Genomic DNA, 24,188 nt, shown 5'->3' on the forward strand with positions numbered 1-24,188 from the left:
TCACTTTTGTAAACATATCAATTTATAAATTGATAAATTTATTCAATTTATAAGCATATAAATTAAAAGCAAACGACGAAACCTTCCATGACAAGCGCATAACGCATACTGAACAAGGATTAGCGAGAAACATCCACACTCGCGATTTTGCCACCCCTCTCCCCCCCCCCACCTACTGAGTGCTGTTTTAACCGGAAAAGATAATTTTAGCCACGCCCATGTATTTTTATGGCAGAAAATGTTCACGGTGCTTTAAAATTCACATTTTTTTTAGGTTTCATTTTATATTAAATCAGCGACCGCGAATACAGATACCGTGAATAGTGGGGGTTTACTGTACTTGCTATTTATTGACACTCTTTTTGCATGATAACCTAATTTTATAATCTAACCTGAAATATGGGGGCTTTCAACTGTGCAATTGAAAAGGTGAGAAAATTCAGTAAGAAATTTCAGCCATTCCTGGATACATAATAGAGATAATAAGAAATTAATTTTATGATGTTTTAATGAATTCCAGATTTCACATTTTAAGAAAAAATACAATAGATAGCTTTTAAAATTTTCTCAATACTTGCATTTCAAGTAGTTCATTTGAAGGTTCTGTGGATGGATGTAGAAGATTATTGCCTTTAAAATGATTTTGCACAGTAAATGCCACAGATTTATGATGACCAGATTTAAAATATATTTTTGTTTCCTGTAACAAAGGTTATTCCATGTGCAAGTTCTAAAATTATCATTATTCTATAACTTTTCATTAACAGTTTTACTGCTTAAAAATTATTTATACAGTAAGACCCCTGTATCTGTCGGGGATACATTCCAAGACCTGCCGTGGATGACTGAAACTGCGGATATAAGCAAACACCTGCTGACCCCATATATAACGTTATTTTCTTGTACATACATACGTATAATAAAGTTTAATTTATAAATTAAACACGCAGTAAGACATTGTCAACATTAAATACGGTAATAATAAAGTACAGCAGACTCGATTTATTTACCAGGATTGGATTAACCAGGGCACTTCAAGACCAAATATTTAGTTTGATTTTTAGTTAAGTTTAGTTTGGGATGTTGGATTTTTTTTTTGTTTAGAAATCGTGAAAATGATGGGCAAACGCAAGAGTTGTGCTTTCAAATTAAACAAAAACTTCAAATTATTCAAAAGTTTGAAAACAGTGCACCCGTTAAATCTCTAAAGAACCATTATAATGTTGGTGATCAAACCATACGCGACATTGTAAAAAAATAAAGGGAAGCTATTCGATTTAAAATCGACATTGTAAAAAATAAAGGGAAGCATCGTATTGGACACGAGTAGTACATGTTAAGTTTTTTTTTGTTTTTTTTTTTTTTTTTTTTCGTGGTTAACCACGGGTAACTGAATCAGCGAATACGGGGGCACAACTGTATTTAAAATTATTATATAAATATTGAAAACAAAGGCATTGTAATTCAATTAATTGTGATAAATTGGTAATAGATGTATAAATGTTATTGCATGTTATAGCATTTTTGTGCATATTTTCATATATACAGCCAGGCCTCGCATAAAGCGAGTTTGATTAACGCGTTTTTCAGTTACCACTATTTGAAAAAATTATACCACTTTTCACGATGCAAATTTCCAGTTAACGCGATCTTTTTTTTTATGCGATAGTTGAAAAAGATTTGAATCACACATTAAGCTTACCGCGCGTCAGACGGGCAATAAACAAACTTTTGCCTGCTGCCCGCCTCGGTGTGTTCCATCCGCTAATAAAGTCAATGCGACTTGCATTTAAAAATTCAAATTTTTAAATGAGCCAGATGAAAATGTTACCGCGAAGGAGATAACGGTAAAAGAACTAGATGAAATCTTTCGTATCGCAGAGAACCTCAAACAAAAGGTGTTAGGTTCTCTGCGGTATTTATTTCGCCAGGACCCACAGAAGATTGTCGGCTATCGGAAATTGATTGATGAAAAGAGAAAGTCAACACTGTTCAAATATTTCCGCAACAATCATTTCTTCATTGTGTATTTTGTCAGAGGTTCGCAAACTTTCTCAGTTCATGATGCCCTTGGTGCCTCAGTAATTTTTTCATGGTGCACCTAAACCAAAAGAAATACCTAACAGTTCTGTTTAGTAGTTAGGTCCAAACAACTTAATAAGAAATGTTGAAACTGTGAACTACCTCAAGCTAGTAGTTCGCGCAGTGTCCGACAGATGTCGAGTATCGCTGTGCTTCCATCGAAAATTTAAAATATTCCGCGGCGCACAGTTTGGGAACCGCTGTTTTGTGCAATAAACATTTAATTCCATAATTATTTTCATTATATTTTACATTATATACAGTTAAAAAGTTATTTAAAAGGTATTTTTAAAATTCTTTATAGACATTCCAGAAGGTCAAGGACCAATTATAATTTTTCCTATTTGATTATTATATTCGATTAATGCGTTTCCATTTTGCGCGATGCGCTCGTGGGACGAATTAATCGCATTAATCTAGGCCAGCCTGTATTTTATTGCTTATTTGCATGCATACTTTGTCTATTTTAGTGCATATTATCCGATATCTAGTTATGACTATTTTATACTTTACTGCTGTTAAATTTAACATGCAGTTCACCTGTATGTTAAATTTAACAGCATTTCACCTGAGGTTGGTGTTGTGGTGATGTCATTATGACTTGCAAGGATTGGCTTAACAGTCCTTCTTGCTAATTTTGTCTCCTAATGGTTTAAGTGTAATCTTCATTTCTGTAGTTTTGTTTATTTGCTTAGATTTTTGGGCTTGTGCTCTGTTTTCACATCTGCATGTCAAAATAGGCCTTACAACTGCTTTATATTCTTGTTTTTGTTTCTTTTTCTTAGGTTCTTATTGTTCCAAATAGTACTACATAAGCATCCAGCTATTTCAGCACTGTTTGCCTGGTTTATGACTTTGTGCACTGTTATTGCTGTTGTTGCTGCTGCTAATTTCTCTGCTCAAGTATTTAAATTACTTGTTCTGTTATTTTTCCTTCTAATTCCAGTGTAATATTCAAGGTTCTTTAAAACAGTTAATGATTTTGTTTTATATACGGAAATTTTCATATTATATTTTTCTGCTGCCCAGATGTAATTATAAATCATCTGTTTGTGTGAGAGTACTCTGCCATCCACATAATTTATCATTTTTATTTCTTTATTTCCAATTTTAACACTTCTTAACTTCCAATCTTATTTCTCTAATAATTTCATCATTAATAAGAGCAAAGAGAGTTAGACACAGTGAATCAGCTTTTCCCATACTTTTTCTAATTGGTACTTCCTTAGATGATATGTATAGTGATAGAATGTAATACACAAAATCAAACACTGAAACTGAAAACACATTGGATTGGGTGATGAGAGTATCAAAGCACAAGAAGTGAATTTCCAGCTCCAAGAAATTGAAAAGTTTTTGAAGACTTTTGCTGTTTTATTGACTTAACTGTGATATTAAATTGTTCTCTATAAGTAGCTTTATAGTTGTAGTCACGCTCATTATTTTATTTTTATTTAGCCAGCAATTTTGTAGGTTACTACTTAATATACATAGAGCCTTTGTTTCGTTTGAATCTTGCCGCCATTGTTATAGTATAGAGTGAGTGGTAGGGGAATTCAAATTTTTTATCATGGTAAATAGGTAGCTCTAAAGTTCGAATCAATTACGTTGCGTTAGTTGGTTTTTTTTTACATATTATAGCTCCAGTTCACTTGTTAGGCATGTATGTTTCTGTTTAGCTAAGGATATAACTAATTTAACATTGTGATCATCGCGGTATAGCATAAAGAATGTTCCGAAGTTATTAGTGCAAGGTTTAACGTAAAACTAGATAGTGTAATAAGTATCACTGCATTTAGGAATCTATTAGATTAGTTTAATATTGATAATTATTTAATTAGATTCATAAATCTTATTAATTTTCATTGTTAATCAAATAGAAATCATGCCCCAGTATAGAGCAGCAAAGCGAAGGGCAAAAAGTAGTGGGAATGCTATGGATCTTGGGAAAACCGAAGGGGGCAATTCTCCAATGCATCACAGCCTAAAAAATGTGCAACTTGTGAAATGATTGTGGACTTTTCTAGAACAGGACATGATCTAGACAGGGAGGATGTCTTTGTGTGTGCTAGGTGCAGAGAGTATCAAGAAATCAGGTGCCAACACAACATTCTGATGAGCATCTATGAGAGTTTGAAGTGTCGGGTAGATGTCCTTGATGTAATTAAAATGAAGGACCCATCAAACTCTCAGATGCCCAAATAAATGCCAGAGCTCACTCTAGTGCATCAGGCAACACTGCAGCAGTCTTCAAGGCAGAATGTCCTGGTTTCACAGGAGCTAGTTATTTTCGGTGACTCAATTGTCAGGGGATGGGAAATATATTGTGTAAAAAGGATAGGTGGAATAGAACCAGGGTATGTCTGCCAGGGGCAAAAGTTGATGTTGTAGAGCAGATGTCATCTTTTAAGTGCATAAGAGGTGATATTGTTGTACACGTTGACACTAATGACCTAAGAGATCTGCATATTTACTTAACAAGTACAAGTGAATGTTAAAAAAAAAGTTACGAGTTAGGATTAAATTTGAAAGTATCTGCAATTCTGCCCAGACACGATATGAGGGAGTATATAATAAGAGCCTTGTCAATGTTTGGCCCTGGAGAAATTGTGCAAGGCTTGTGGGGTAGATTTTTTTTCAGCATAGTCTGTGCTTGTTAACAGGAGAGACTGCTTCTACAGGGATGGGATATACTTAAATAGAAAAGGTGCAAGAATATTTGCTGATGCTATCGAGGCAGTGTTAGGTGGGTCGGAAAACTGCTAGCTTGGGGGGGAATTCACAAACTACAAGATTAACAGGAGCTGCAGGCCAAGGCAGAAGTTATTCTTGCACTGCTTCTATTGGAATGTGCAGCAGCAGCATGGAAAGCAAGGCAATGGAGATTTCCAGGACTGTTGGGAGTCATAGTGGAACAAATAAATGCATGGGCTGTGTTAGGGTAACTAAGAGTAGAAACAGGTGCATGTATACTTGCATGTACACCAATGCTAGGAGTAAGTTAATAAATTTAATGAGCTTGAAGTGCTAGTCAAGACATCAAAGGCAGATATTGTTGGAATATCAGAAACATGGTGCCACAGATATAAGCAGTCCAGAATTGAGATTTGAGGAGAACAATGTGTACAGAAAGGATAGTAAGGGAGAAGGGGTTATGCTGTTAGTTAAGAAACACATAAAATCTAAGGAAGTGCATCCTTTTGATATAGATGGACAGTGCAATATCGAGACAGTTTGGTATGACATTAGCACTGGAAAAGCAACAATGAGGATAGGAGTGTGTTATAGGCCCAATGCAGTGGTTTTCAGCAGGGGTGCCACGTAATTTGGGTTTTAAGTTACTTAAACTTATTATTTTTTTTAAAATTTATATGTTTATAAATTTATTATAAAGAGGTATACAATATCTTTTTAATTTTGTGGTGATCTAGAATTGATGTTTACTTAGCTTACCTCTATAGAAAGAATAAAATTAATATATACTGTATATATATATATATATAATTTGTATTATGAAATTAAATTTTTATAATTATATTATTGTAATGACTATCATATAACATATATATTTTTTAATATTATATATATATATATATATATATATATTTAAATAATGCCTTAAAAGTTTGTAATATACACGTTGTTGTTGTTTGGTTTTTAGGAGCATTAGCAACTAAGGCCATATTGCTCCTGGGATATACGGTGGTCATTCCCTGACCTTTCCACATCCTCCGTATTTGGTAGTCACGGGCTCGAACCCCAGTCTAATCAAGAAGCGTGTGCTACGCACTGCTGCTCCTACCCACCTGGCTATGGAGGCACCAATATACACATTACTTCTATTCTATATATATATATCCACAGAGAGAATCAGATCTAAAAGGCAGAAAATTGAGTAGGGGTGTCGCAAAATAAAATTAATTACTTAGGGGGTGCTGTTATTAAAAAAAGATTGAAAAGCACTGGCCTAATGACTCTGATGAACACAGCCAACAAATTTATAGAGAAATAGAGTGAATGAGCCAGTAAATTAGATTGTTTTGTAGTGAGGTATTTTAATTTCACAGATATTGACTGGAACATGATTCTGCAGCATTATGTTCAGAAGGCAAATATAGGGATTAATACTCTTGATCTGATTATTAGCAGTGATTATTCATAAATTAAGAATTTTCAGAAAAAGGAACCACTGGGTGGTAGTGATCACAGTATATTGATGTGGGATTTACTTAAAGATGTCACTACCATATCAGGGTTAAGAGAAGGGTTTTTGCTTTCGTAAAGGTGACTACAGTGGTCTCATACAGTTTTTAAATTCTATACAATGGGACCACCTGATGATGTTACAAGCAGCAAATTCTAAGTGGGAAGCATTCAAGGAATTAATCTTGGAAGCTACTAGACTTTTATGCCAACTAAGAGTTATCGCTCAAGGTTTAGGCCTAAATGGAGGTCAGATGAAAAATGCATGGGATGCACATAAATTATCAGGTGACACAGAAGCCTATGGCAGATATAAACTAGTCTGTAATCAAGTCACAAAGGAGGTTAGGCAGGCAGAGACAGATTACGAGAAATCTTTGGCAAAGGATGCAAAGAAAAACAGCAAAGAGTTCTTTACTTATGTAAGGTAGCAGTAACCTCTAGAAGAAAAGGGTGGAATCAGATTGGTCGACTTGACACAGGTGGTTTGACTATTGGTGATTCTGCTCAGGTAGGTGAGAAACTGAATGAGTATTTTGCATATATATTCACACATGAGGAAATTTGTAGTGAAGTGGAGTACAGGAGCTTATTAAATGCAAACAGGGAGCTAAATGATTTTGTAATAACTGAGAGCAAAGTGGCAGAGAAATTATTGAAGTTAAATATAAAAAAGGTACCTGGGGTGGATGGGATCTATCCAGTTATATTAAAGGAGGCAGAAAGGAAGTAAGCAAACATTTAGCCATAATTATCAGAGTATCCTTGGACTCGGGGGTGGCCCCCAACAGACTGAAGATGTGCAAATGTATCCCCAATTCATAAAGGGGGATCAAAGGGTGACATGAATAATTAGAGACCTGTTAGTTTAACTTCTCTTCCAAAGAAAACATTGGAGTCACTGGCTGAAGAAGCATTGCAGGATCATCTAGACAAAACTCCAGTAATACTTCAGACACAGCACTGGTTTGTTATGGGGAATTATTGTCTGACCAATTTGATTGGATACTATGATGTGGTCAGATGGGAACTGGATGCAAAAATAATTTTGATATCATATACTTGGATTTCAGGAAAGCTTCTGTTACTGTTGCACATGGAAGACTGCTGTACAAAATGGGGCAGTATGGCATTAAGGGCAAGTTGCTACAATGGATAAAAGGATGGTTGAGTGGGAGTAGACAGAGAGTGGTAATCAATAGACGCTGGTCTTCGTGCACTAATGTTATTAGTGGAGTCTCCCAGAATTTGATGTTGGGCCCACTGTTGTTTTGAATATTTATCTATGATATTGATGATGGTCATATCAGGCTTAATGTCCAAGGTTTGCCTATGATGCAAAGGTTGGCAGGGTTGCTAATGATAGTAATGACAGTATGCTACTGCTGTAGGATCTAGGAAAGTTGGTCAGATGAGCTGAGAGATGGCAAGTGAAATTTAACATTGACAAATGCACAGTACTGCATATAGGTAGCAGTAACCTCAGAGAAACGTATCGACTGTGTGGTACTACACTCAGGGTGGTAGATAATGAAAAAAACCTGGGGGTTGATTATGCAGTCAGATATGAAGTTTTCTGAGCAGACAGACTGCCAGAGCAGGTCATGGGGTCTTGTCAATGATATACAGGAATTTTGCTAGTAGGGAAAAGGAGGTGATTGTGCCTTTGTATAAGGCAAAGGTCAGGTCATGCCTTAAGTACTGCATACAAGTTTGGAGGCCTCATTTTCGGTAGGATGTAGAGTTGCTTGTACAGAGAAGGGCAACTGGATTGGCGAAGTAAACAGAGGGGTCATCTTACCAAGAAAGGTTTGAGTTCTGCAAATTACAGCAACTATGCATCTGCAAGTTGATCTGATTGAGATGTATAAGGCCTTGAATGTTTTGAGCAGGCTTAATGCTGATGGGATTCTTCCTCATGCTCAGAATATGAATTTTAGGGGTCATAAATTCAAATTGAGGAAAGACAGTTGTAGAATAGATGTTCAGAAAAATGCCTTTAGCCAGCATGCAGTTGATTGCTGGAACAAACTTCCATCTGTCATTGTGGAAATTGATGGCTTAAATAGATCCAAGGAAGAACTAGAGAGAGAGAGTGGATGGGTGAAATGGGTAAGTTTTTTTTTTTTTTTTTTTTTTTTTTATTGGCTGATGCTGTATAAGCTTGCTTTCTTGCATCATATGCCTCTACTAATGCTACTGCTAATTACTGAAGTGTTCTTCTGCTCCACTGGATGTCTGATTCACTTCAGTATCATCAGAACCACAAGTAAAATATAATTCAGAGGCCTCTTGATATTCTACCCACTATTTTGATTTGGCTCCACTCTGAACTTGTTTACAAGTTTTAGGCAAAAGGGCATAATTTTTTTCTGTGGCATGTTGTTGAGAGTGTAAATTCTTCCTTTAAAAAAAGAGAAACATAATCAGTTTTGCTCAGTAGGTTCTTGATACCTTTTGTTTGGAAACTCTCCAGCTTGATTTTTGTAGACTTCTTAGAATGGATTCTATATATTACCACTGTTAACTTCATTTGTAATTGTTCTTCATCTACCATGTCTTGGAAATTCTGTCTTAATACCCCTATAAATATCAAAATTTTGCATTGTTCAGAAAAACTGTGGATCTTGAAGATGGCAGAATAACATTTATATTTGTCCATTCTACTGCAAAATTTCTAGACTTTCGTACTTTGCATTAACTTTTCTACTTTTTTTTGCTTTCCCCAATAGATTTGATTACTATATTATTCTAATAAAATCTGTGTCCTGACATGAGAAAGGATATTAGTTTATAAGTATTTTTAAAAAATATATATATTACGACAAAAATAACATCTTGTCACTTTTATATACCCTGTATGTAAATATATGTATAAAAGCAAAATGATCATTAATAAATAATTGTCTGTGTTCAGAAGATTATTTAGTTTAAATAACTATTTAATGTTACAATGAGGTTTATAAAAACTAATAAACCTATTCTCTGAATATCTTTTGGAGTTTCTTAAGTATAATCTGAATTTGAATATCATGTCAATAGGAACATCAAGCTCTTTTGGATAACAAAGTACAGGGTGTTAGTCAAATATAAAATGACACAAGGAGCAAACTATTATATATTCATAAAGCTCCCACCTATGTATTAAAACTACTGCTAAATTACAGCATTCTAAATATTTCCTGTGCTGTCTTCAAAATGTGATGAAACATGGACATTATTTACCCTTAAGATAAAAATAATGATCACTAATGTTGAATTTTTACACTTCTCCATACTCTGTATTGTTAATATTGTGAGTCTAATGTCTCACTAACTACATTTATTCTATGTATTTGAAAAGGGAGTCGGAGGTACTGCACATGGAAGAAACTAGAAATTATTATTTTTTAAATTTTTTTAATTTCTTTAACCTAAGCTCTAGTTAAGATTCCAGAAAATTCCAGGGAACATCTCAGAATGCAACTGTAATATTGGGAAATTGGAAATATCGTGTCTAGCATGTCTCTCTCTACCTGCATTTATTCTCAAATGTTTTATGGCACTTCCTGTACCACTCCATCAGTGAACTCCTGTAATGCTGTTCTTACAATACTGTCAGCCTGGCATACCAAGGTCTTCACCAATTTACAGTTTTTGATTCACTTGTACACTTAAAAGAATATTTAAGTGTGCCACTAAAAGAATATTTAATAACCATAATATTTGCCTCTTTTTTTTTTTCTTTTATACACCATAATAAAATACTGACTGGTTGATTTTGGTTCATATGCTCCTAGTGTTAAGTGAGAATATGAACTGTTGTAGGAGAACAGCCCTATGCTTGTTAATATCTGGAAAGAATACTCTTATCAAGAATGACAGATAGAGGCTGTCTTCAGGCAAAATCCTGCAAAGAATGGTAACATGTCTATTGGTATTTTGGTCTTGAAAGAACTACAATGGCAGGTAAGTTGCCAGCAAATAACCAGGATTGTAGAATCAGCCATTTCTTTTTTGTTTGCATTCATATTTATATGGCTATAATTTCCTTAACCTCTTGGTACTCATGTGAATATCTTTAAATCCCATTAGAATGAATTATCTCATGTGGAGATACCACACGGGCAATCTCTATCATCATCTATGTGTTCTGGACTTGACATCATATCTACAAGGATTTCAAAACATCATCAAAATTAGCATATAAAATGGTTAAGTTCATTCAGCTTACATTCAGATTATTGAATGTTTATTAGGTTGCATTCAGATTCTTGAATGTTTATTAGGTTACATTCAGTTACCTAATAAACATTAGGTTACATTCTATTTTCAATAAACTCAAAAATTTACGCCCAAAAAATGTGTATGGAGTGCAGCATTTTCCAATCTGTAATTAAAATTACACCTCTGTTTTTTGTAACTCACTTTTATGAATAAGTTGTTTGTTGCTTTCATCCTTTATTACATTATGTAAATAATAGTTTAATTAGACTCGGAAGTTTAGTATTTTGAGCACATTTTATTTTAACTCAAGATGTTAATGTTATAGCTTAGCAGAGCTATGAGATTAAAAAAAAAAAAAAACTGGATTCAAAATTATTCATCTTCATGTGAACATGTAATTGTTTTACCCTGTGCCATTTTCAATTTTTAGTAATAACTATAATACCCTGTATTTTGTTATCTGAAAAATCCTGAAGTTTCTTGTAGGCAGTGGTCTCCAACTAAGGTTCTGTTGAGCTTTGGGTTCCATGCACATCTTTCAAGGGTTGAAATTTTATAAATCAAAGTTTTTTTTTAAAACATTCCATGAAAATCTAATGCATATCAGTTTGATTGGCTCAAAAGAATGAAAACTAAATTTGTTTTGTCTGGAAAAAAAAAATATCAAATAAAGAACTTTTTTTGTTTTTAATGATTTGTAATTGACTTGCATACCTATATTTTTAAAAAAATACTTGTTACTAGTTTTTTACTAAGTTTTTCATCCCTTTGTATAAGAAAGAAGGGGAAAGAATGGATGGAGAAGATTTGGGTCCCAGAGAATATTACATGTTGCTTTCAAGTTCCTCAAGCAAGAAAAGATTGGAGACCACTGTTATTGGTATGTAATTAAAGTTCAGCCTAAGAAACTCCAAAAAAAAAAAAAAAAACTGCAAGCTTAGTTCTATTTCTGTTTGACAAAACTGTTTGCAGAACTTTGTGATTTGACCTGCATTATAAATTTTTGAAGTTTGGTGGTAAAATCTGATGAAATTTGAGTCAATATAGGGGATTTATTTTAGCTAAAGGAGGAACCATTAAATGAGTTGTCTTGCTTGTAGATGGATTTCTTAAAAACTTCTAATAAACACTGTGCTGCAAATTTCCTCCATTTTTATTGATACAAGTTAGAGGAACATGACATTGACTTCCTAGTGACTTTTAGTTTGTGGTTTTGGGTGGGTTCATTTTTTGTATTGATTTTCCTCAGAAAAATGTTTCAGACAAATAATTAACTGATAAACTTTAGTAAACTGCTACGTCTTCACCCTGAGTCTGCAGACATTCTATCACATAAGATTCTGATTTCTTTAAAACATTGACATGATCCATGATTGTCAGTGTCTGAAACTGTCTTATGGAAGCTGCAGAAGTCATGGATGTATTCAGGCTAAATGATCACTATTCATTTGGGTTGTCTTGAATTGTCTCCAGGAATCATAGATGACTGTGGCATTTACAATTAATTAATTTGGCAAAATTCTTTTACACTTATCTCATAATGAATTCTCTCATTAACTATGATTATGACTATAAACATTTTCTTATTCAAAATTGGTGATCCTCCTGTAGAACTTTTAATTATAAAATAGCCAATGCTATATTTGGCTTTTCCAAAATTATGAAAAGTACAAGAATTTCCTCATCCTCTATTGTGCTTTTGCAGCTACTAGCTATAAACTTCATTATAAATGCAGTAGTCTTAATACTCCCAATAGAACAAAATCTATGCACAATGTTTCTGGTGCCAAAAAAATTGGTCATTCTCAGATGGCACATCACGGCTCCTCTACTACTGCCTGCTGTGGCAGAAAACATATCAAAGAATGCTCTAGCACAAAACTGCCATGTCTGAATTATGGAGGGGAACACCCTACATATATACTAGGGCATGCCAAGGAGAGAAAGAAAAAATGTAGAAAATCAAGACTGACCAGAATATTCCATATGTGGAGGTAAAGAAACATATAATGCTAGTAAATAATAATGGGAAACCTTACATTCAGGTGGTTTTGTGTGAATATTCTGCATCAGTGCAAAGGGATATTTCAGTTCCACCACTATCTGCTGATGTAAATACATCATCAGGTTGCTGAAAAAGCCACTTTTCCACTTTTGATGTCAAAATGGGAAAATGACACTTTTCCTGTCTCAATACCGATGAAGCTAATAACATCTAAAGAAAAACCACCTCCTGCTGAGATCCAGTCCACTGTCAGTGCAGTAGAGGAAGCAGTGGAAGTCAATGAAGAAAATAAAATTGCAGATGATCCAATTTTGGATCTCTGTCCTGAGGCCCCGGGTGCCAAGCGATAGTGACAAGCGATTTTTCCCTGCGACTTATAAAGTGATCTTTGAAAGTGATATAGTTCTATTTTTGTTGTGCGATTTTCTTCTGTTTTGTTCACTTAAAGTGGTTCTTTGCTTAAAAAATCTTACATAAGAACCCAGAAAGGGAATCTACCTTTCTTATTTAGTATTTATATTAAATACCAACTCACTCTACTAATCTTAATAACCGCTTGGTCACTGGTGGCACTGCTCCTGCCTCCACGTGGCAGGGCTGGTAGTCTGGGAGAAGAAAGTCCTTCTCCCAGGGCTAAAAGGAGTAAACATGGATACTAATGATTTCCCACGATTAGAGCCAAAGAGTTCGCAACATGACAACCACGAAACTGATCATTACTTCTCGTTGTCGAAAAGACTAAAAAAGGATGCAAACAAGCAGGAACCTCCAGCTTTCCTGATCATCCATTCTCTATCTTCACAACCTGTCAGCAAGCTTTCGCCTTTCATCATACAACGATGCCTTGTAAATGCAGCAGCATCTCCAAAAATGGTGAAACGTCTTCAATCTGGTGACTTGCTAATAGAGACCTCTCTTCCAAGGCACTCTGACCTCCTGTTAAAACTTTCATCTTTAAGTGGAATTCCAATTCAAGTCACTCCACATAACACCCTGAATTCTTCCAAGGGAGTGATCAGTGAATGGGACCTATTGAACGTTTCCAAGGAAGAAATAATTCAGGAACTAAAAGATCAAAATATAACTCAGGCCAAGAGAATCATGATACGAAAAGACGGCACCTTAGTCCCAACCCGTAGCATAATTTTAACCTTTAGTTTGCCGAATCTACCATCCTCAGTGAAAGCAGGCTATTTAAACTGTCGTGTTCGGCCCTTTATCCCATACCCTCTGAGATGCTACAAAATGTCAGAAATTTGGCCACTCCCAGACAGCATGCCATGGAGATGCAACATGTCCAAACTGCGGTTGCAAAACTCACACTCAATCTGAATGCAAGGCACAAACTCTGCAGTGTCCTAATTGCAAGGGCAATCATCCAGCCTACTCCAAAGATTGTGATCTTTGGAAGTTAAGAAAAAAAATACAGAAATACAAGACTGAAAATAAAGTATCTTTTCAAGAAGCTAGAAGACAAGTAAAATCAAGTATTCCAAAAACTACTTATGCTTCGGCTGCCCATAGTTACAAATCAGTAGCATGTCAGACAGAAGTGTCAGTCTCTCCAGACAAATCAATCGCCGACTGGGCTCGATCAGTACTATCAACTCAGCCTACATCTGAATCACAGTTAGTGGACCAAAGTAATAATACACCACTCACAATTCCAACTCAGAACATAACGCACAATACAGTGGCAGAAAAATTGCATAAATCAGATAGTGTGGAGGTGAAACAACCAACAAGCATGGATACTGATGATATGCCCAACCAAGAAGATTTTCTTGAATTATATGCAGATGGAGATATGAAGGATAAAAATGATTCAGGGCGCCCTAATTTTCCTAGAAAAGAAAAATCTAAATCTGACAGTCACAAACAACTTATGCATAAAAAGCAGACAGATTCATCTTCCTCTTACAAAACCAAATAATGCAACATATTATCCAATGGAACTGTAGAGGTCTTCGTAGTAACATAGACGATATACGTGAAATAAATTCATCACTATAAACCTCTTGCAATGTGCTTGCAAGAAACTAATTTGACATCGCTGGTCTCAGTTGCAATCAAAAATTACACTGTATTCAGGCAAGACAGGGCTGTCTCCAATAACGCTCATGGCGGAGTAGCGATACTCGTGGATTCAAGCATCCCTGCCAGACGTATTCCCTTACAAACATCCTTAGAAGAAGCCGTTGCCACCCGTGTTGTTAGTGGTATTACTTTGACATTGGTTTCCATTTATCATCCGCCTAAACATCAGTATACTATTCAGGAACTTGAAGATCTTGTTATGCAGTTACCATCACCGTTTTGTTTACTAGGAGACTTTAATCCACATCACCCATTATGGGGTTCTCCCACCTCAGACAGACGAGGTAAGCTTATCGAAAGGCAGAATTTAACATTACTGAATACTGGGTCTCCTACATATGTGCATCTCCTTACTGGCTCAACATCTGCTATAGACCTTTCCATATGTTCCCCAATACTCTTTCCAAGTATAGATTGGATACCTCTGAGTGATCCTTATAGTAGCGACCATTATCCATTAATCTGCAAAATTCAAACATCCTGTTCATACCCAACAGAAAGTCCAATTAAATGGAAATTTTCAAAGGCTGACTGGGCAAAATACAGATCGCACATCTCATTTGACAACGATATCATTCAGACCGATTCCATCAATAGTGTTACTGAGCACATCACGACTCAAATCCTGGCAGCTGCATCAGTCACCATACCTCAATATCAAGCAAGAAATAGACGAAAAATAAATTACTGGTGGAATGAAGATTGCAATAATGCAAAAAAAGAGAAAAACAAAGCATGGAATCTTTTCCGCAAAAATCCTACCACCCTCAATTTTATTAACTATAAATGGCTCAGAGCTAAAGCTCGCTACATCAGACGCAAAGCAAAAAAAGAAACTTGGATTAAATTCGCCTCATCAGTTAATAAAAATACCGATATCAGATTAATCTGGAGAAAAATAAAATGTTTAAACAATAAATTTCCACCTCTATCCACCCCGCTACTAAACTCGAATGGACAAGAACTCTCTAATCCCACAGATATATCAAATGCACTGGGAATTGTATTTTCTCTGTTGTCTTCTTGTAATGCTTATGATCAATCATTCCAAAAACGTAAAACAGTTGCAGAGAGATCCAAACTGAATTACACTGACAATTCTGCTTTATCTTGTAATCAGCCATTTACCATGTTCGAGCTACAGCAAGTTCTTACCAACTCAAGAAACAGTGCTGCTGGCCCTGATGGGTTATATTATGTAATGCTCCAAAATCTGGACCAAAGATCACTCTTTTCGCTGCTCATATTTTATAATCGAATTTTTTCTGAACATACCTTCCCCAGCTCCTGGAGTCATTCTTATGTAATACCGATTGCAAAACCCGGTGAAGATCATTCGGTTCCTCAAAATTACAGACCGATATCACTCACCAGCTGTCTCAGCAAAACTCTTGAGAAAATGATACATCGCCGTCTCACCTGGTTCCTTGAGTCTCAAAACTTGATAAGTAACAAACAATTTGGATTCCGGAAAAACCGATCTTCATTGGATCTTATGATCAAAGCCGAGACAAATATCAGAAATGCTTTCATCAAAAAGGAACATCTCGTCATGGTCTGTCTTGACGTTGAGAAAGCCTTTGACACTACATGGCGTTTTGGAATCTTAAAAGATCTACATTCTCTTGGCCTGAGAGGTAATTTATCATATTTTATCCAAAATTTTCTACAACGGAGATCCTTTCAAGTTCGTTATCGGGGAACCCTCTCTAAAATCTTTATTCAAGAAGAAGGAATTCCATAAGGATCTGTTCTCAGCGCTACCTTGTTTGCAATGAGAATAAATCATATAATTGAACTCATTCTGAAAATTGTGGATTCATACCTATTCGCAGATGATCTCTCTATTTCCTGTCATTCCCAAAACATGCATTACATTGAACGTCAACTTCAAATATCAATGAATCGCATCCTGACATGGATGACACAAAATGGTTATAGACTATCCAGCCAGAAATCTACTGCCATACACTTCTGCTCCAGACGAAATATGCATCCTGAACCTGAGCTACACTTGAATAACCATCCTCTTCCCATAGCTAACTGTACTCGTCTACTAGGATTGTTCTTTGACAATAAGTTAAATTTCCAAAAGCACATTGAACATCTCCGCACTACTTGTCAAAAAAAACTGAACATACTAAGAGTCTTATCAGCCACAACATGGGGAGCAGATCGCCAAAGCCTGCTACATTTATATAGATCCATAATCAGATCTCGACTGGACTACGGTGCCCCTGTCTTCGATTCTGCTAGGGAGAGCGCTTTATCTCGCCTCAATCCTATTCAACATTCAGCTCTCAGAACAGCATTAGTTGCGTTCAGAACATCTCCAGTGCAAAGTTTGTATGTTGAAGCTCATGAACCTCCCCTAAATATCAGGAGAAAGATGCTGCTGCTGAATTATGCAACCAAGATCCAAAGCCAGGTGACCCATCCTAATTGGCCAATACTCTACAATCCACAGTTTATGACCTTCTATAGAAACAAACCACAGACAGTTCGGCCTGCTGGTATTAGGCTAAAACAGCTAGCAGAAGATTGGGATATACACTTCAATAAAATCTTACAAGATCCTATAGATCCTGATCCTCCATGGTCTGTCATCATGCCATCTTGCGACAATTATTTCTACCAGTGGGGTAAACACTCTCTATCAGATATTAAATCCAACAGCTCCACATAGCTCAACGTTATCCTGACTTCGCTAAAATTTATACAGATGGATCGAAGTCTGAGAGTGGATCAGGCATAGCAGTAGTACTCCCTGATACTATCATTTCTCTATCTCTCCCAACAGAGTGCAGTAGTTACACGACTGAATTATATGCCATAAAGCTTGCTATAGAAAGTATTTTTCACATGTCAATTCAAAAGAGCTTAATTTACACAGACTCGCAGAGTTCCTTATTAGCCTTGCAAAACAACTCCCCGTCTACTCACCCTCTATTAAAGCTCATTAGAACAGAGTTGATACGTCTCAGAGAGTGCCAACAAAAGGTTATTTTCTGCTGGATACCTGGCCATACTGGAATACCAGGAAATGAAATTGCGGATGATGCTGCCAAACATCCATCGAGAGCAGCCCCAAACAAATTCCTTAGTACCGTTCACAGATTATAAAATGAAGATCCGAAGTATATGTAAAGGTCGATGGACTCTACAATGGCAAGCACAAATTCATAATGAACTTTTTCAAATTAAACCTGTACCAAAATTATGGGCTTCTAACCTCATTGCAAACAGACAAGAAGAAGTAATCCTAACCAGAGCCAGAATCGGTCATACTCATTTGTTCCTCCTGTCAGGGAATGACCCTCCTCAGTGTAATCATTGTCATACACCACTTACAGTCAAACACATACTTCTAGAATGTACTCTGTATCATAATGCTCAACTAGTGTCATTCAGTTCTCTAGCAAGCTTAAAGGCCTTTATCACTTAGCCATATCATAGGCGAAAAATCAAACATCGCAGAATTCTTCTTCCTAAAACGAATAGGACTATATAGCCGTTTCTAATTGCTTCTACATGAACCAAACAGGCAGCATGAACCACTTTTCTAAGTTCAATATGGCCTAAGTAGCCATAAAAGTGCTCTTAAAACCCCATAAACAACAACAACAACAACAACAACTCTGTCCTGAAGAAAATGTGTCTAATGGGTACTTTCTGCTTACCAAAATTAGAACTAAAGTGAAAGCAGGTAAATCAAATCCCTAATTACTTTTCTGGTCAGCTGATGGATCATATAACCCAAGTAATAATGGCTGAATTCTTACAATGGAGTTATTATAGATTTTGACAAAACAGGGAATATATCATAATGCCACTGCATAAACATTAACTTGTTTGAATCTGTTTGCCAGAAAGGTATTTAAACATTACCGGGTAAGGCAGAAAAATTATTGCATTCTCCAGAACTTTACTACAATCTGTAAGGAAAGAAATGGAAGTAGCCCAACCCATGGAGGAGACTCAGTTACTATTTTTGTTATGTTTTTGCCTTCCATAAGTTAGTGGAACTTAGGGCCATTATAGCAGTCTAGCAATTTGTTTGGCAGTGGGCTCTTCCTCACAAGCTGTTCTATATATTTGCCACTCATGGTACTAACATCTGCCAGTTCAATCTTGATGATCTTATTTTGCAGTTGCCTTCTCCATTCCTACTTCTTTAACCTAGTGGTGGTCGGTCCCTGGGTAGTCCCTCTCCAAAATAGCACTTGCAACTTAAATTTTAATTCTAGGTTAATGTTGAAACTTTCAATACCTTTGTAAATATAGACATTTTTATTTTAGCAGTTTGGGAAGTGAACAATTATTATATACTTGGAAAATATGTATAAAGGACCTGTCAGGTCCAGCGTGACTATTTTTGTTTCTCTTTTTGCCTTCCACTTCATTGTGATACTTTTGGTTTCCATATAATATAAACAAATATTTTTCTTACCCATTAGCTGTTACATCTGCTACAGAAATTAGATACTCTTTGTTTTATGTTTAATTACAGTCGAAGCCCTATATAATGATCCCCTCAGGGGAATGAGAAAAACAGTAATTATATCAGAAGGATGTTGTATTGATTTGATCATTCATAAAATCAGCAACAGAACAAGTAAAAGCTTGAACATTTAATGTAATTCTACTAATACATTATAGTATAATTTTATTTATAATATCAATCAAAAAGTATAATATTAAAGTATATATATACAGTATTAAACAAGAAAATTATGATTGTAAATTTTGCATTCATTGTAGAGTGTAGTCAAGTTACAATTAAATTGTAAATTTCACTATATAGGCTACATACCTATCAAGACCTAACAAGAGAATCATTTCAGAATTTTAAAATAATCTGTCAAAACAGTCTCAATGGTAGAGCATTTTTAAAAGAGAATTATGAAGGTGCACAATAGCAGCTATTTTACTTTCACAGTAAGGCTGCACTTGAAAAATCAACGTAGAGGTTCTAGTCCTTGATGAGCATCTTTTGCTGAAACTTCTTGTTCCACCATAGTAGGGTCCTCGGCTTTATCACTACAAAAAAACTGGTGAGTTATGGGCTTGGCACACCCAGGGTCCTGAGCTGGATATCATCGCTTGGCACACCCAGGGTCCTGAGCTGGATATCATCATTCTTCTCTTTCTCTCTGCCTTACCCTTCTACTTCTTACTCTCTCTCTCTCTCTCTCTCTCTCTCTCTCTCTCTCTCTCTCTCTCTCTCTCTCTCTCTCTCTCTCTCTCAGGGTAATTCAGATTTTTTTTTTTTTTTTTTTTGGCTGGTGCAGCATAAGCCTCAGGTTTCCTTGTACCATATATAGCTAATAATAATAATAATTCAGAAGATTCCATTATGTCTTCAATAGTTCCTCTTCATTCTGCATATCCTGAAACATTGTAATCTTTGAAGCTTAAATTTTCCTGTAAGTTTAGGTGATGTGATGCACATGCTCAAATATTTCTTCCTTATTATCAGACTATTTTCCATAATTAATAGAGAAAGAAGCATGCGAAACAACGCATTTCATCATTCTGGTAAATACTTGGTAAATACAGCACATTTGAAGCAGTTGGCATTCACTTTTTCATCAACTTTATCCTATGCTGAAACACATAAATACATTGCCTGTAGGATGTCGATTCCACATTGAATTTTGCTTTCAAGACATAGTACAATTTTGTTTAATAGCATTCTTCGGTAGTTTTCTTAAAACACTGGATTCATTCTTCAGCCACTTGATCAAGATGTAAATCTTGATCAAGTGGCTGAAAAACTGACATAATATTTGGTGGTTTGGAGGTACTCGAGAGTGATTGCATGTAGATTGTTTACTTGACAATAAGTGGTGCATTTATCCACAAACAGCAAAAATTTTCTATTCTCACTCATCCTGTGATCTAAGGTCCATTCTTCATAGATTTATGAATTCATCCATGCGTTTTGGTTTGCCTGATACATAGTTGATATCTTCAGATCTTTAAAGCATCTTTGAGGCTTTTGGGCTTTCCTAGTGATTAAAAGAGGGAGCTTCTCTGTGCCAGACATGTTTGCTGCTAGGAGAATGGCAATCCATTGTTTGACCTTTTTTCCTCCACTACATTTCTCACCTTTAAATGTAAGTGTTTTAGCAATTGTGTTTTATCTGGTAGCAATTTAAAAAATGAGTTCAGTTTCATCAGCATTGAAAATGTCATTGTGGTTATGTCAGCAAAACATTTTTTAAATGATTTTCCTTCCATTCCTTTGTAGTGTCAATATCCACAGCTGTATTTTCCCTACACGCTTTTTTGAAAGACAGGCCAGGATGAGTCTTAAATTTCTGGAACCATCCATCTCAACTTTCAAATTCTGCAATATCCATTCGATGCACAAATAATTCAGCTTAGCTTTTAAGAAATTATTATCTACTGGAACATTTTTTTGCACACATCATCATTAGCCATTCCAGAAGTACCTTTTTGTGCTTGAATCCTAGCCAGTGTAGCAGATTTTTCTAAACTTTCAATCTTTTTCCAATCTTTCAGAATAGTGAATAGAGTACTCTTAGGAATGGCCAACTGTCTGGCAATGTCAGTCTTAGAATGCACACTATCTACAGCTTGCAAAATCCTAAGTTTTATCTGCAATTGGCAAAGCTGTCCACTTTCTTGAAGCCATACCAATAAACATACACTCTAACTAATGAAATGAACTACTAGCCAATGTTCATTTCATTACTCCAATGCAAGAAAAGAGTGTGGGAAATCTTAAATGTTTTCTCACAGTCAGGCTGCAAGCTTGTCAATTACTTCAGTATATTTGAAGTGTTGTGTCATTTTTAAACATGAATATTGTAATAAAAAAGAAAAAATTCAGAATAAGAGGTAGAAATTTATGGTTGTTATAGAGAAATCCTTTTATTTATAGTGTCGTTATAAATGTTCTGAATTTAAAAAAGCATTAGTTTAATGAGCAATTGGCTGGGACCAACTGCGTAGGACATTATAACGTGTTGGGACGTTAAAAAGAGGGTCGCTATAAAGAGCTTCGACTGTATTATACAAAATGTTTTATTCAAAATTAAGCATCTTTGTCCCATTTGTTATTATTTATTGATATATAATAGTTTCTTATCCAAATTATTACAATTATTATTTAGTCGTTTATTTCTTTATCTGACAAAATATTAATATCTGCAAATGTATTAAGTTTGAATTTTTATGTGCTCAGTGGTTTTCTGAACTGGAAAATGGAAGTGTTTCGTGTTTATATTTTAATAACTAACTTTTTTTTTTTTTTTTTCAGCAGAACTAATAAAATATTTGTTCTGTTAAATCATAACATGTTTAAAAACACATTTTTAAATTTTAAAGTTCTTCATAAAATAATAATAAAAAGTTACATTTGATAAATATTTCAATCCATTAGTAAACAATCAACCATTGGTGTACTTCAAACATAATTCAGAAAAATGAAAATCTTTTTCCAGAAATAAAAATTGAAGTTGGGTATATGTTTTTATATATATATATATATATATATATATATAAAATTTTTGTTTATAAATTCTTTCAAGTATTAACTTATTCTTATTTGGTCTTGACTGATTTTTTTTTTTGTATGTGATAATATGCTATTATATCTGTTTATTTTTTATTTGGTTCAACTTCATCAATTTTCGAGCAAATTGAAAAGGTGAGACTAACAGTCTCTTCCATATTTGCAATATCCTTTTCTGAATTTTAAGCCATATTTTCATATGGCTATCTATTATAACTGTCTACTAGAATCTAGAGCCCATACAAAATGTAAATATACATATGCTGAAAGGGTGAAATGGAGGAATCAACAGCTACTTTCACATTCTAACATGTATGTTCTCAGCAATCAGTCTCTCCATCTTCTCTCATAGGATGTGGAACAGAATCTCTATGGAAGTGGTTACTTCCCCTGTCCCAACCTTACCACTCATCTAGAAACTCATGGTGGAAGTTTGATCAATCAAGGTTACAACTGGTGCAATTTTCACAGCTCAAAGAATTTGATCATATTACAATCAAGCAAGAATTGATTAATGATGCAGTGAATTGTCATTTCACTGAATAATCAGTTAACACAATGTATTATCCATGCAGGAGCATTGGCAATCCCCCAAAAATTCTTCCGTCTCACAGTCCCCCACCCCCAAGCCATGATGGAAAGAACCAAGAATGTAAAGCATCAAAAAAAGTCACAAAATACAAAATATATGCTTCCCCACCACTGAACAACTTATAGCCTTTATACAAGAACTAAGAGATTAACATTAGCCACTGGCAGAGGTGAAAGTGATTCTTACACTCCTTCTATTGGAATGAGCAGCAGACTGGAAAACAAGATGCAGGATATTTCAGAGACTGCTGGGAGTCATTCCGGTACAAGTAATGGGTTGTGTTAGGTTAGCTAAGAATAGCAACAGGTGCATGTATACTTGCGTGTACACCAATGCTAGGAGTTTGGTAAATAAATTTGATGAATTTGAGGTATTGTTCAAAACAACAAAGGCAGATATTGTTGAGATATCAGAGACGTGGTTTCACACAGATATAAGAAAAGCCTGGAATTTGGGGGGGGGGGGTACAATGTGTACAGAAAGGATAGGAAGGGAGGAGGGGTTATGCTATTAGTTAAGAAATACATAAAATCCAAGGAAGTGAAGCCAGTCGACATCGCTGGACAGTGCAGTGTCGAGTCAGTTTGGTGTGACATAAGCATTGGGAGATCAAAATTGAGAGTAGGAGTGTGCTATAGGCCTAATGATTCTGATGAGTTTAGGGAGCAGTTGTGAAGAGAAATAGAGTGGGCCAGTAAATCAGAGAGTTTTATAATGGGGGATTTTAATTTCCCAGATATTGACTGGAATTTGTGAGTTGGTCACTCACACACTAGCAAGGCTTTTGTGGATTTATTGGATGATTGTTTTCTACAGCAGCATGTTCGGGAGGCAACTAGAGGGAGTAATACTCTTGATCAGATTATCAGTAGTGATTCTTCATGCATCAAGAATCTGCAGATAAAAGAACCACTAGGTGGCAGTGATCACAGTGTGCTGAAATGGGATTTACTCAAAGAGGTAACTACCATCAGGGGTAAAGGGAAGGGTTTTTGCTTTTGTAAAGGTGACTGTGCTGGTCTGAAACAGTATTTAAATTCTATACGGTGGGACCAACTGATGATGTTACCAACAGCAAATTCAAAATGGGAAGCATTCAAAGAACTTATCTTTGAAGATACTAGGCTTTACATACCAACTGAGAAATATTGTTCAAAGTTTAGGCCTAAATGGATGTCATATGAACTAATGAGACATATGGCAGAGAAGAAAAATGCATGGGATACATAAATTAACATGTGACACAGACGCCTGTGATAGATATAACTTGATCTGTAACCAAGTTACAAAGGAGGTTAGGCAGGCAAAGGTAGATTACGAGAAATCTTTGGCAAAGGATGCAAAGAAAAACAGCAAAGAGTTCTTTACTTATGCAAACTCTAGAAGGAAGGGGATGAATCAGATTGGTCCACTTGATATCAATGGTTCAACTGTTGATGATTCTGCTCAGGTAGCTAACA

The 24,188-nt window shown here is 35.5% G+C and overlaps 1 protein-coding gene across 4 annotated transcripts in view; it reads left to right on the forward strand.

Annotated features, from left to right (window-relative positions):
* hiw (MYC binding protein highwire) overlaps positions 1–24,188 on the forward strand; it is a 1,043,263-nt gene that overhangs the window by 714,246 nt on the left and 304,829 nt on the right. For all 4 annotated transcript variants that reach the window (XM_090372846.1, XM_090372865.1, XM_090372875.1 and 1 more), the window contains one exon: positions 11,273–11,371. In XM_090372846.1, the coding sequence (XP_090228972.1) occupies positions 11,273–11,371 (99 nt within the window). The remainder of the gene's footprint in view (positions 1–11,272; positions 11,372–24,188) is intronic.

The sequence above is a fragment of the Mastigoproctus giganteus genome, chromosome 1 (genome assembly GCF_048544385.1).
Source record: "Mastigoproctus giganteus isolate SK-2022 chromosome 1, ASM4854438v1, whole genome shotgun sequence".
Taxonomy (NCBI): Eukaryota; Metazoa; Arthropoda; class Arachnida; order Uropygi; family Thelyphonidae; genus Mastigoproctus; species Mastigoproctus giganteus.